The 11,768-nt window shown below is 42.0% G+C and overlaps 1 protein-coding gene across 6 annotated transcripts in view; it reads right to left on the bottom strand.

Annotated features, from left to right (window-relative positions):
* Positions 1–865: 865 nt before the first annotated feature.
* Positions 866–11,768, bottom strand: part of LOC110494239 (low-density lipoprotein receptor-related protein 1) — a 178,186-nt gene continuing 167,283 nt past the window's right edge. For 2 of the 6 annotated variants that reach the window (XM_036950321.1, XM_036950322.1), the window contains exons 81-89: positions 7,787–7,960; positions 7,375–7,536; positions 4,916–5,099; positions 4,682–4,783; positions 4,514–4,587; positions 4,158–4,251; positions 3,890–3,928; positions 2,859–3,015; positions 866–2,687 (exon numbers count right to left, since the gene is read on the bottom strand). In XM_036950321.1, coding sequence (XP_036806216.1) covers positions 2,547–2,687; positions 2,859–3,015; positions 3,890–3,928; positions 4,158–4,251; positions 4,514–4,587; positions 4,682–4,783; positions 4,916–5,099; positions 7,375–7,536; positions 7,787–7,960 — 1,127 coding nt within the window. In that variant the 3' untranslated portion in view covers positions 866–2,546. The remainder of the gene's footprint in view (positions 2,688–2,858; positions 3,016–3,889; positions 3,929–4,157; positions 4,252–4,513; positions 4,588–4,681; positions 4,784–4,915; positions 5,100–7,374; positions 7,537–7,786; positions 7,961–11,768) is intronic. The other 4 variants (XM_036950325.1, XM_036950326.1, XM_036950323.1 and 1 more) reach the window with 3 other exon arrangements.

The raw sequence follows: 11,768 nt of genomic DNA, 5'->3' as shown, positions 1-11,768 counted from the left end.
TTGGAGAAATGTCCTCTGGTCTGATGAAACAAAAATAGAACTGTTTGGCTATAATGACTGTCGTTATGTTTGGAGGAAAAAGAGGGAGGCTTGCAAGCCGAAGAACACCATCCCAACCTTGAAGCACGGGGGTGGCAGCATCATGTTGTGGGGGTGCTTGCTGCAGGAGGAACTGTTGCACTTCACAAAATAGATTGCATCATGTGGAGGAAAATTATGTGGATATAATGAAGAAATATCTCAATACATCAGTCAGGAAGTTAAAGCTTGGTCGCAAATGGGACTTCCAAATGAACAATGACCCCAAGCATACTTCCAAAGTTGTGGCAAAATGGCTTAAGGACAACAAAGTCAAGGTATTGGAGTGGCCATCACAAAGCCCTGACCTGAATCAGAACATTTGTGGGCAGAACTGACAAAGCGTGTGCGTGCAAGGAGGCCTACAAACCTGACTCCGTTACACCAGCTGTCAGGAGGAATGGGCCAGAATTCACCCAACATTTTGTGGGAAGCTTGTGGAAGGCTACCTGAAATGTTTGGACCAAGTTAAACAATTTAAAGGCAATGCTGCCAAATACTAATTGAGTGTATGTAAACTTCTGACTCACTGAAATTGTGATACAGTAAATTATAAGTGAAATAATCTGTCGGTAAACAATTGTTGGAAAAATGACTTGTGTCATGCACAAAGTAGACGTCCTAACCAACTTGCCAAAACTATAGTTTGTTAAGACATTTGTGGAGTGGTTTAAAAACAAGTTTTATTGACTCCAACCTAAGTGTATAAACTTCCGACTTCAACTGTACACGTGCTGCAATCAAACAGTTAGTAATTAGGTACTGAAAGAAGACAAAATCCAACTGATTGTTTTCTGTACAGTTCTTAATTTTATTTATAACAATCTTATTTATTCTGTAAAGTACTCCAGCAAAAATGTTAACATTATTTTTTATTTTCTTTCCAGAAGAAAGTTTGAACCTCCATGCATTTTGTACTATAAAAGTGTAATTTTTCATTATAAAACAAGGACTAATCAAAAACAACTTAAATCCCAAAATGCATTTATGATTTTGCAAAAATGTTCTTTAAGTAAAATGATTGTACTTCTCTCCTTTTAAAAGAAAAAGAAAAAATGCGACAGCATAAATCAAAACTTACACTTGCTGACAGTTAAGCAAAATAAGGATTTGTTATTCTAGTTACTTGAATGTGTTTTTTTCACATGCATTAAAATATTGCTGATCACCTGACAGAAACAGCATTTTGGGACAGCGGCCGAGCTTAAAGACACATCGGAGCGACCAAAATGGCAGCGCCAGCAACAGGGTACGGGAGACCAAGAGATGATCAGGAATGGCTAAAGGAAAAACAGGGAAATGCAATGCAAGCTATGCAAGAGAAAGGAATGAATGCACTTCAGAAGGATCTGTTCCAAAACCATAAAAGCACAGATCTCAAGGTTAGAAGGATTCATCTGTACAGTCTGACAGACAGCCAGTCTCTAGGCCAGAAACCAGAGAAAGAAATGCTGCAGGGGGAAAGAAAACACAGACCAAATGTTATCCCATCTCTTTTCTCTGTCCTCTGGCACCACAGTCCACTGAAGGGGTGCAGACCAACGGGTGACGTTCTTCTCAGTAAAGGTGTCACACTGTCACAGGTTCTCTTGTCCATCCCTTCGTTAGAATGCTCTGACCTGCTGTGATATGGCCACTGGGCACACTTCCCACCACATGGAAGCATTCACAAGCCTAGAATGTTGAACACATCTTCAACATCATTACCAGAGATTAGTCAGTCACTCCTCAGTCTCTTCAACACTTTGATTAGGCTACTTTATCATCACAAGCCCTACACACCGTTAGAATATGCTAGAAACAAACATATATTTGACCTGTGTTACATCTTACGGTATATACACCGTAAAACATTACATTTGTGCAAGGAAGAAAACAATTTCATGAAGATCGTTCTCTGAGAAAATAATATGGAAATACTGAAGTTGCCATCCGATTTTGACATTTTACACGTGCTGTACACAAATCGTGCTATATTATTCCTGTCTTTCGCACTCCCGCAGACAAAACTGTCATCAAGACAACATTGGTATCAACTTACAAAACTTTGAGTTAGCCTCCCCCCGCTCGAAGTCAACATGAACAGAGTTGGCACTGGTGACATGGAACAATGTTTTTTTCTCTATACAATTCATACAAAAATAAAAATTGTCCAATGATTATGTTTTAACTTCTAATTTTCTTTTTCCATTTCATTTTGCACAGAGGTAGTGGCTATTTAGGTAAAGGGGAAGGGACAAAAAGTAAATAAAAAATATCTTATAGAAAACGATTTTGTTAATTTTTGACCAGAGGAATCGTAAAAGAACAAAATATAATACTGCAATCACATACAAAAGTAGTCCTTCATTTTTGTACATTTTATACAGTGTTCAGGCTTTTTATAGCTTTTTTTTCTTCATTTTTTTTCTTTAAAAGGCAAAAAGAGGGGTGTGTTTGGAATGGTACGCCCCAGGCTAATGGACATTCTATGCCAGAGGGTCCACCAGGGGCTCCTCATCCCCCCGTGACAGAAGCTCCTTCTTCTCATCCGTGCTGGCCAGGGAGTTGCGGCTATTGTGGGCTCCCATGTACAGGGTGGCATACACTGGGTTGGTGAAGTTGGTTGGCTGGGAAGAGACCAGGGAGGACCATTAGATAAACTACATTCATCATAGTAAGTGTTTTTGTATGTTGCCTCATTTGTGTCCATGGTGTGTGTGTGTGTGTGTGTGTGTGTGTTTGCGTGTACAGGTCTGTGTGACATGGTGTAAGTGCGTTTTTGGGCTTGCTTTTATTACCGTGTGTGTTACCTTGTCTGGGTCCAGTGTGAAGTCTGAGTCTAGAAGCTCCCCGACATCGTCGTCTGGCTCGCCCTCGTAGATCTTGTATGCTGGGTTTCCTATCTCCACGTTCATGGCTCCGTTGGTCATCCTCTGGTGCTGGAAGCCCTTGGTCCTGCAAACACAGAGGTGAAAGGTCATGACCCGAGGTACAGACGGGTCCTGAGCGAGTCCACACAGCGCGGGCAGCGACACGGCCACATCACAGAGTCAGGGAGGGGGTAGTGGCTGTCACATCACTGTGCATGGATCCAAAGCCACAGCACAGGCAACAACGCAAACCCAGCATTCACCTAGCTAGAATACACTAGACACACTGGTCCTGCAGAGGGGTTTGTAACGGTACTACGGAATGCCTGTTTAAGAGTTTGCTTGAAAAACATAAGCAAGGTCAAATCTATTGACGTCTTGAAAATCTATAGGCATTTTGGATCAAAATGTATGTTGTCAGTTTGGAGCGTTAGCATTCCGGGTCAAACCATGGACTTGAAGGATAGTAAATGCTGGATTTTTCATGTTGCATTTTCCAAATCCTGGTTTGGAACAATGCAGTCAGAGCGCCCCCTCTCTCAGTACGGAAGCACTCTACACAACAACATGATACAGTACAATACAGTATGATGGAGAACAGCATGGGGTACTATAGGCACTCTGGGGCCATAGACTGATCTATTTCACAGCCTCTCCAATAGATCACCACCTGTTTAATAGCCCCCTAGAAGTACAGTATAGTGGGGAGGTTTGGAGAGAGGGACCAATCCTGAACAATGATTCAGAACGGGAGAGGGAGGGGCAAGCTGAACTAGAGCACTGCTCATTCACAACGGAGAGAAAGAGAGTCGAGACACTGACCACAGGACTATACACTGCACAGCAAAAGAGACTGATGAAGGGAGAGATGAAAAGAGAGAGAAATGGACGGGATGCCATTTTGAATTGGGAGAGAGAGAGAGAGAGAGGATGGAAAGCGTAACCCTGGCAACCGTTACCGCGCGAGTCTGGAGCAGGATTTGCCCGGCCTGCCAGACCTGAGGGACAGAAGAGATGCAGTTACTCACAGCAAAGAGAGAACCAGAGATAGAAAGAGAGAAAAGGAGTGAACAGTAAAGACCAAGAGATAAAGGAAAGAGAGGCTGAGAGTACAGAGACCATGAAGAAGACAGAGCTTGAGAGGCAGTTAAGTTAATGTCCCAGTGTTTACTCTTCTAGTGTATTGGAGTTGTGTAGTGTGGAGTTGTTTAGTGTGGTGTTACTCACCCCCTCATCCTCTTTCTGTACCAGAACACCGCTCCTCCCACCAACAGAATCAACAACAGCAGTAGCAGCATTAGGACCACTATGGAGGCAGTACCTGCACACAGACACACATAAACAGTATACATAGTTAGGCTGAGTCTGGCGACCGTTCTACACAGAACTGGCAATCCTGGAGGTGATTTTTGATGGTAGGAGACTTCAATTGGCGTCAAGTTGATGTGCAGCCAAAATAATGTGTGTAAAATGTAGGAACAGCTCTTGCGTTTTATTTTGATGGCCAGCCGACATCTACGTTAAAACTCACAAGCAAAAGTTATGCCTCTACTTTTTGCAAACCTTTAGAATAGTTTACTTACGTCCACCAGACTCTGAGGAGTCTACACTAGAGGCCACCACCTCACAGCGATGCCCCACCCAGCCTGCAGAACACCTGGGGAGAGAGAGAGATGTAACGTCATAGCAACCAGAGATAACATTCTAGTGAGTGAGTGTGAGAGTGCGTGTGTGTGTGTATATATACTCACTTGCACTCTGGTAGGTGTGTGTGTTGGTTGACAGAGCACTGGCCATTAGCACAGTACTCATCACACGTGTAGCAGCTGGGTTGGACTCTGCCGTTGGTGCAGCTACAGGACACACAAGTAACAATAGGTTGGGACAGGTGTGTGGGTGGTGGGTGTGTGTTATGAATTGATGTGTGAATGTGTGTTGGTGTCTGTTTCTGTCAATATCAGTTTCTCTGTGTGTGTGACACTTACATGCAGGTGACCTCTCCTGTGGGCTGGAAGGAGTTAGTGGGGATACACTTGCCGTCGCGACAGTAGTGACACTTGTCCACCTCACAGGTGCTGCCGCTGTACTGGGGCAGACAGCGACACTGGCGCGCCCCGCTGGCACTCTGCAGACATGTGCCCCTGTTCAGACAGTGGCCCTCGCAGCTACCTACTCACACACAGGCATACAGAAGAGACAGCTATCAGTCTGAGTATACTGAGCGCAAGGAGCCTTAAGGTAGATCTCAAAAGAGTACCAAGTAGTTTACACTTTTATGGTGCTTTCTACAAAATGTTAAGTGCCATAGTGTTATACTGCCAGTAGGTGACAGTACAGACACAGACAGACAGAGTTGTTTGGTTCATTATGATCCACATTATAGAATATAATTTAGCAGATGCTATTATCCAGTGTGATGGCAGGGTCACCTAGTGGTTAGAGCATTGGACTAGTAACCGGAAGGTTGCAAGTTCAAACCCCCGAGCTGACAAGGTACAAATCTGTCGTTCTGCCCCTGAACAGGCAGTTAACCCACTGTTCCTAGGCCGTCATTGTAAATAAGAATTTGTTCTTAACTGACTTGCCTGGTTAAATAAAGGTCAAATAAAAACTCACAGTTAGTGCATTTATCTTAAGGTAGCTAGGTGAGACAACCACATATCACAGTCCTCCCAAACTAGCTATATTTCCATCAATTTGTTGAAAGATTTTTTTTTAAGCATTCTTATGTTTGCAAAAAAGAAATGTGAATTTTTACCAGCAGGGGTATGTTTCCATCAAACTGTCTTCTAGCGAATAAAAGGCTGTGCATAATGACGTAGTCAGTGGACACAAAAAGCACTGTCGTATAACAGAAGTTCTATGAGTTTGTGTTAAGATCCTGCCGACAACGCAATCTGTTAGGTTCTAATATTAGAGTAAGAACGCGACGGACACTGAAGACTTGAACCATGTCTGGGACTGATGCAGCTGTATCAACCCTCTGGGGAGAATAAACCTGAACCATGTCTGGGACTGATGCAGCTGTATCGACCCTCTGGGGAGAATAAACCTGAACCATGTCTGGGACTGATGCAGCTGTATCGACCCTCTGGGGAGAATAAACCTGAACCATGTCTGGGACTGATGCAGCTGTATCGACCCTCTGGGGAGAATAAACCTGAACCATGTCTGGGACTGATGCAGCTGTATCGACCCTCTGGGGAGAATAAACTTGAACCATGTCTGGGACTGATGCAGCTGTATCGACCCTCTGGGGAGAATAAACTTGAACCATGTCTGGGACTGATGCAGCTGTATCGACCCTCTGGGGAGAATAAACTTGGTTTAAGCCTTCAGTGTCCGTCCAGTTCTTACTTTAATAATAGAACCAAACAAATGGAAAGGCGCAGCAAGCTTATCACCATGCACTTTAATCACTCTGAAGTTTATCATAACCCATAGCATATGTAGCTTAGCATAATAAACTGCATGGTTTTCCAAGTCGTAGTGGGAGGACCACACAACATAGCATTGCATTGCCAATTTACCTCAACATGATGGATATTCTATCAAAGAATTGTGCAATAAATAGTTTCCACCACAAGTTTTTGCATACGGTAATCTAATCACCGACCCAAAAAATATCCACCCGTGTCTAGCGTATTTTGTTTTGTGGACAATTTGACAGTGATGGGTTCTGACTTATAAACTTGAAATATCCTAAACCATGCCACTGAGGGAGAGAGGGGAATGCTGAACGTTTACATTCTGTCAGAACATGTTATTGTTAGACATCAGGTATCCTTTGGAAAGGAGAAGGGCTGGTACAAGTCAACAGGACAGCCGTGAGTTGGGGAGGAGTGAGGAATTTGGGCCGAGGTCAGTTCAGATGAAGTGAGAAAGAGCAACAGAGGTGTATTGGCTGTCCAGATGTGTAAGGAGGAGACTCAGCATAGGAGGAAGGGTTAAATACCAGTGCTTGTGTAAATATGTTATCTTATGCAGCTGTGTGACCCAGTGGGTGAATAAACTTAGTTTGAGCTTTACTAGTCTTCCGGAAGTTTTTTAAATGTATAATCTAACATCAGGCCGGTCGTGAGTTCTTTATCCGACAGGTACTTTACTCACATAAAAATGGTTGGATGGAAACCTGCTTATAGTAAGTAAACATTTTCCTTAATAAAGCAGGTATCAGCAAAGTCAGTGCTAGTAAGAAAGGACAAGTGTTAGTGCAAGAAAGTCAAGTACAACAGTAGGTTTTAGGTTTTAATCTTCTCCCCTTACTCGGGGTGGGGTAGGGTAGGGGTGTGCTGTGGGATTGTTGAAGATACCTTTTGAAGAGGTAGGTCACATGACACAGTACGGAGCATTTATAGACAAAAACAACAGGGCAATATTACATGAAATAAAAAATAAGATCAGACCGGGGCAGACCAACAGAAAGACAGACAGTGAGACTCACGGTACTGGCACTGGTCCCCCAGGAAGTCAGCAGGGCAGCGGCATGTGGGCTGGTTGCCAGCGCTGACCGTGCAATTCCCTTCGTTCTGACAGTAGTTCTTACAGGTTTGGAGGTTACAGTTAGGACCAGTGAACCCTGTCAGACAGCGACACGTAGGGGAGCCTGGGGAGGGAGGGAGAGACAAGACAGACATGGTCCGACAGAGATAAGACAGGAAGAGGAGAGAGAAACTCAGGAGACTTGACCTCTAACATCAGACTAACATCAGGACTGCTCATTGAGGGTAAAATTCTTGACTCAATACACAGCTGTATAGTTGTATTATTTGTTTATATGTCTCACTGTTCCTGGCTTAATGTGTTATTCTGACTCCTCTCAGACAGCCAGCCCTCCTGTCAGGGTAGTGTATTACCTGTAGGAGAGGCTGTGCAGGTGCCTCCATTCTGGCAGTAGTCCCTGCACTGGTCCACCTCACACTTGTCTCCTCCGAAGTTGGGCTGGCAGCGACACTTGGGCTGCTTCCTGGCGTTGAGGAAACAACTGCCTCCGTTCAGACACTGGACATTACACGTACCACTGGGAGGAGCTGGGGGAGGAGAGAAGGGGTGAGTGTGAAGAATTACAGGTAGGGATTAGTGTGGATGTGTGTTTAATGTTTCTGTCATCCTTTTGAGTTTTATGTGAGCTAAAAATGACTTTTATACCCACTGCAGATTATTACACAAACAGACTATAAGATTAACTTTGATAACAACGCTACTTCTGTAATACGGTGTGTTTGGAATACAAACATGTTGGAGACCACAACAGGATTACAAACATGCAAGCGAGCACCACGGAGTACCATCAGTACCACCAACAACGAGACCCCCGGAATACTACAACATCCCAATCGAGTTACGGGTGAGGAGAAAACAGGGAAGACAAAGGCAACACCAGGATCTGGAATATCCTGGACAAGTGCTATGTCAATATCAAAGACTGCTACACCCCCAACATCAAACCACTGATCTCCAACTCTGACCACAACGCTGTCCAGATCATCTCTGTCTACAAGACTAGGGCTGTTGCAGTGACCATATTACCACCACGCCGGCAGTCACGAGTCACGATCGCAGGAAAATTCCACGTGACCATTGAGTCACGGTAATCTCCTTTTATTCACTCTGGACATTCATTAGTAGTAATCAACAATTAGCGATCATAAGGTTGCTAATGGCCTGGTACTCAGGGCTCGATTGTCCCTCTAACCACTCTGACATCAATGCAAATCAAATCAAAACACTTATCAAAGCAGTATGTGCTTTTAAAACTCACCTCACTGTGATTGACCAATTTGAAGAAAGAAGTTTAAAAAAAATTGGTTGAAACTGGGTGGAAAGCATGGCCATTGTGGATGTTGTTTCAAAGCCTAACAACTAAATGGGCAGCATTTTCTAACATGATGATTAATTCAAAACACTTATATGCATATTAGAGTTTATGCATAAGCATAAGAACCCAGGCCCGGAAAAAAACCCAGAATTCAAACAATGATTGTGCCGTTATACAATACATAGCCTACCACATATTACACTTGTTTTAAAATATATCTTTGGTACATAATTGTTCTAGCCTAAATTGAACAAATTCAGATTTAGCCTAGAATTATAGTGAATTTATTTTTGAATAGCCTAGTAATAGGGCATTTAAAAAATATATTTTCATAATGAATAGACTGACATTACCTTTAGCTACAGAAGGTAACTATTGATGTTCCCGAACAGATTTAATTGATTTCCAAATGAAGCACAGAGTAGCTACAGTAACGGGGCTGGAGAGTCCAGAGTGGAATATCATCTGTGGCACAGGGAAATAACAGGAGTAGCCTACCCAACATGAGTGAAAAACCTACCGCTGGGAAAGTGGCCTTCATTCACTATTCCAGTGCATATGGACGACATGTATTTTTTGTTTTGCCATTATTCTTGCCCATATGATAATGGGCCATTCTAAATTGAAACTAATTTAAAATACTAGTAAAGACAATATTTAATTGAGATCGTCTTATGAAAACAAATTGCAGTCAGAGTGCAGTATAACTGCAGTTTTCTTCAATTACTGCGTCCAAAATACAGCAGTCGACTGCAATTACTGCAGTTCCAAAACTGCGATCTCTTTTTGTGAGGGGGTTGAAATATGAGCACTTGATGAGACAACCTGTGTGGCCTGAGGCAAGGAACATAGTCACAAAAAAAAAAACTTGTGCTTTCTCAAATCATCAATAGCCTATAGTCGTATCATGCAGCCAATATATCTTCTGATTTCTAAAGGCATTCTAAGGTTTGTAGAGCTGCCAAATAACTAGTGTTTCAAAAAAATCACCTACACTCAACATAGCCACTTCATATGCATGCACTCTCACTCCGGAATGGGAAAAATATCCATTCAATTATATTCTTCGTACTATAAAATCATATAATCTAAAAAGATTGCACAGGACTTAAGCGTACAGTTCATTCGGAAAGTATTCCGACCTCTCGACTTTACAAAATGCTGTTACATTACAGCCTTATTAAAAAATGTATTGAATTTACACACAATACCCCACAATGACAAAGCAAAAACAAGTTTTGGAATGTATGCAAATGTATATTTAAAAAAAACTTAAATATCACATTGACATAAGTATTCAGACCCTTTACTCAGTACTTTGTTGAAACAGCAATTACAGCCTCAAGTCTTCTTGGGTATGACGTTACAAGCTTGGCACAACTGTATTTGGGGAGTTTCTCCCATTCTTCTCTGCAGATCATCTCAAGCTCTGCCAGGTTGGATGGGGAGCGTCGATGCACAGCTTTTTTCAGGTCTCTCCAGAGCTTTTCCATCGGGTTCAAGTCCGGTGTGCCTTTCCAAATCATGTCCAATCAATTGAATTTACCACAGGTGAATTCCAATCAAGTTGTAGAAATATCAAGGATGATCAATGGAAACAGGATGCACCTGAGCTCAATTTCGAGTCTCATAGCAAAGAGTCTGAATACTTACGTAAATAAGCAATTTCATTTTTAATACATTTTCTAAAATGTCTAAAAACCTGTTTTCACTTTGTCATTATGGGGTATTGTGTGTAGATTGTCATTATGGGGTATTGTGTGTAGATTGTCATTATGGGGTATTGTGTGTAGATTGTCATTATGGGGTATTGTGTGTAGATTGTCATTATGGGGTATTGTGTGTAGATTGTCATTATGGGGTATTGTGTGTAGATTGTCATTATGGGGTATTGTGTGTAGATTGTCATTATGGGGTATTGTGTGTAGATTGTCATTATGGGGTATTGTGTGTAGATTGTCATTATGGGGTATTGTGTGTAGATTGTCATTATGGGGTATTGTGTGTAGATTGTCATTATGGGGTATTGTGTGTAGATTGTCATTATGGGGTATTGTGTGTAGATTGTCATTATGGGGTATTGTGTGTAGATTGTCATTATGGGGTATTGTGTGTAGATTGTCATTATGGGGTATTGTGTGTAGATTGTCATTATGGGGTATTGTGTGTAGATTGTCATTATGGGGTATTGTGTGTAGATTGTCATTATGGGGTATTGTGTGTAGATTGTCATTATGGGGTATTGTGTGTAGATTGTCATTATGGGGTATTGTGTGTAGATTGTCATTATGGGGTATTGTGTGTAGATTGTCATTATGGGGTATTGTGTGTAGATTGTCATTATGGGGTATTGTGTGTAGATTGTCATTATGGGGTATTGTGTGTAGATTGTCATTATGGGGTATTGTGTGTAGATTGTCATTATGGGGTATTGTGTGTAGATTGTCATTATGGGGTATTGTGTGTAGATTGTCATTATGGGGTATTGTGTGTAGATTGTCATTATGGGGTATTGTGTGTAGATTGTCATTATGGGGTATTGTGTGTAGATTGTCATTATGGGGTATTGTGTGTAGATTGTCATTATGGGGTATTGTGTGTAGATTGTCATTATGGGGTATTGTGTGTAGATTGTCATTATGGGGTATTGTGTGTAGATTGTCATTATGGGGTATTGTGTGTAGATTGTCATTATGGGGTATTGTGTGTAGATTGTCATTATGGGGTATTGTGTGTAGATTGTCATTATGGGGTATTGTGTGTAGATTGTCATTATGGGGTATTGTGTGTAGATTGTCATTATGGGGTATTGTGTGTAGATTGTCATTATGGGGTATTGTGTGTAGATTGTCATTATGGGGTATTGTGTGTAGATTGATGAGGGAATTTTTTTTGGAATAAATTTTAGAATAAAGCTGTAACGTAACAAAATGCGACACTGTATAAGACAAAGCTAGAGAAAACCAGATCAAGAACGAGAGAGGCAAAGGGAAACAGTCTAGTTTGCCTGATAAGGCAGG

Source organism: Oncorhynchus mykiss, chromosome 17, assembly GCF_013265735.2.
Source record: "Oncorhynchus mykiss isolate Arlee chromosome 17, USDA_OmykA_1.1, whole genome shotgun sequence".
Taxonomy (NCBI): Eukaryota; Metazoa; Chordata; class Actinopteri; order Salmoniformes; family Salmonidae; genus Oncorhynchus; species Oncorhynchus mykiss.
Note: the sequence above shows the minus strand (reverse complement) of the source record. Positions and strands in the feature narration are given on the sequence as shown.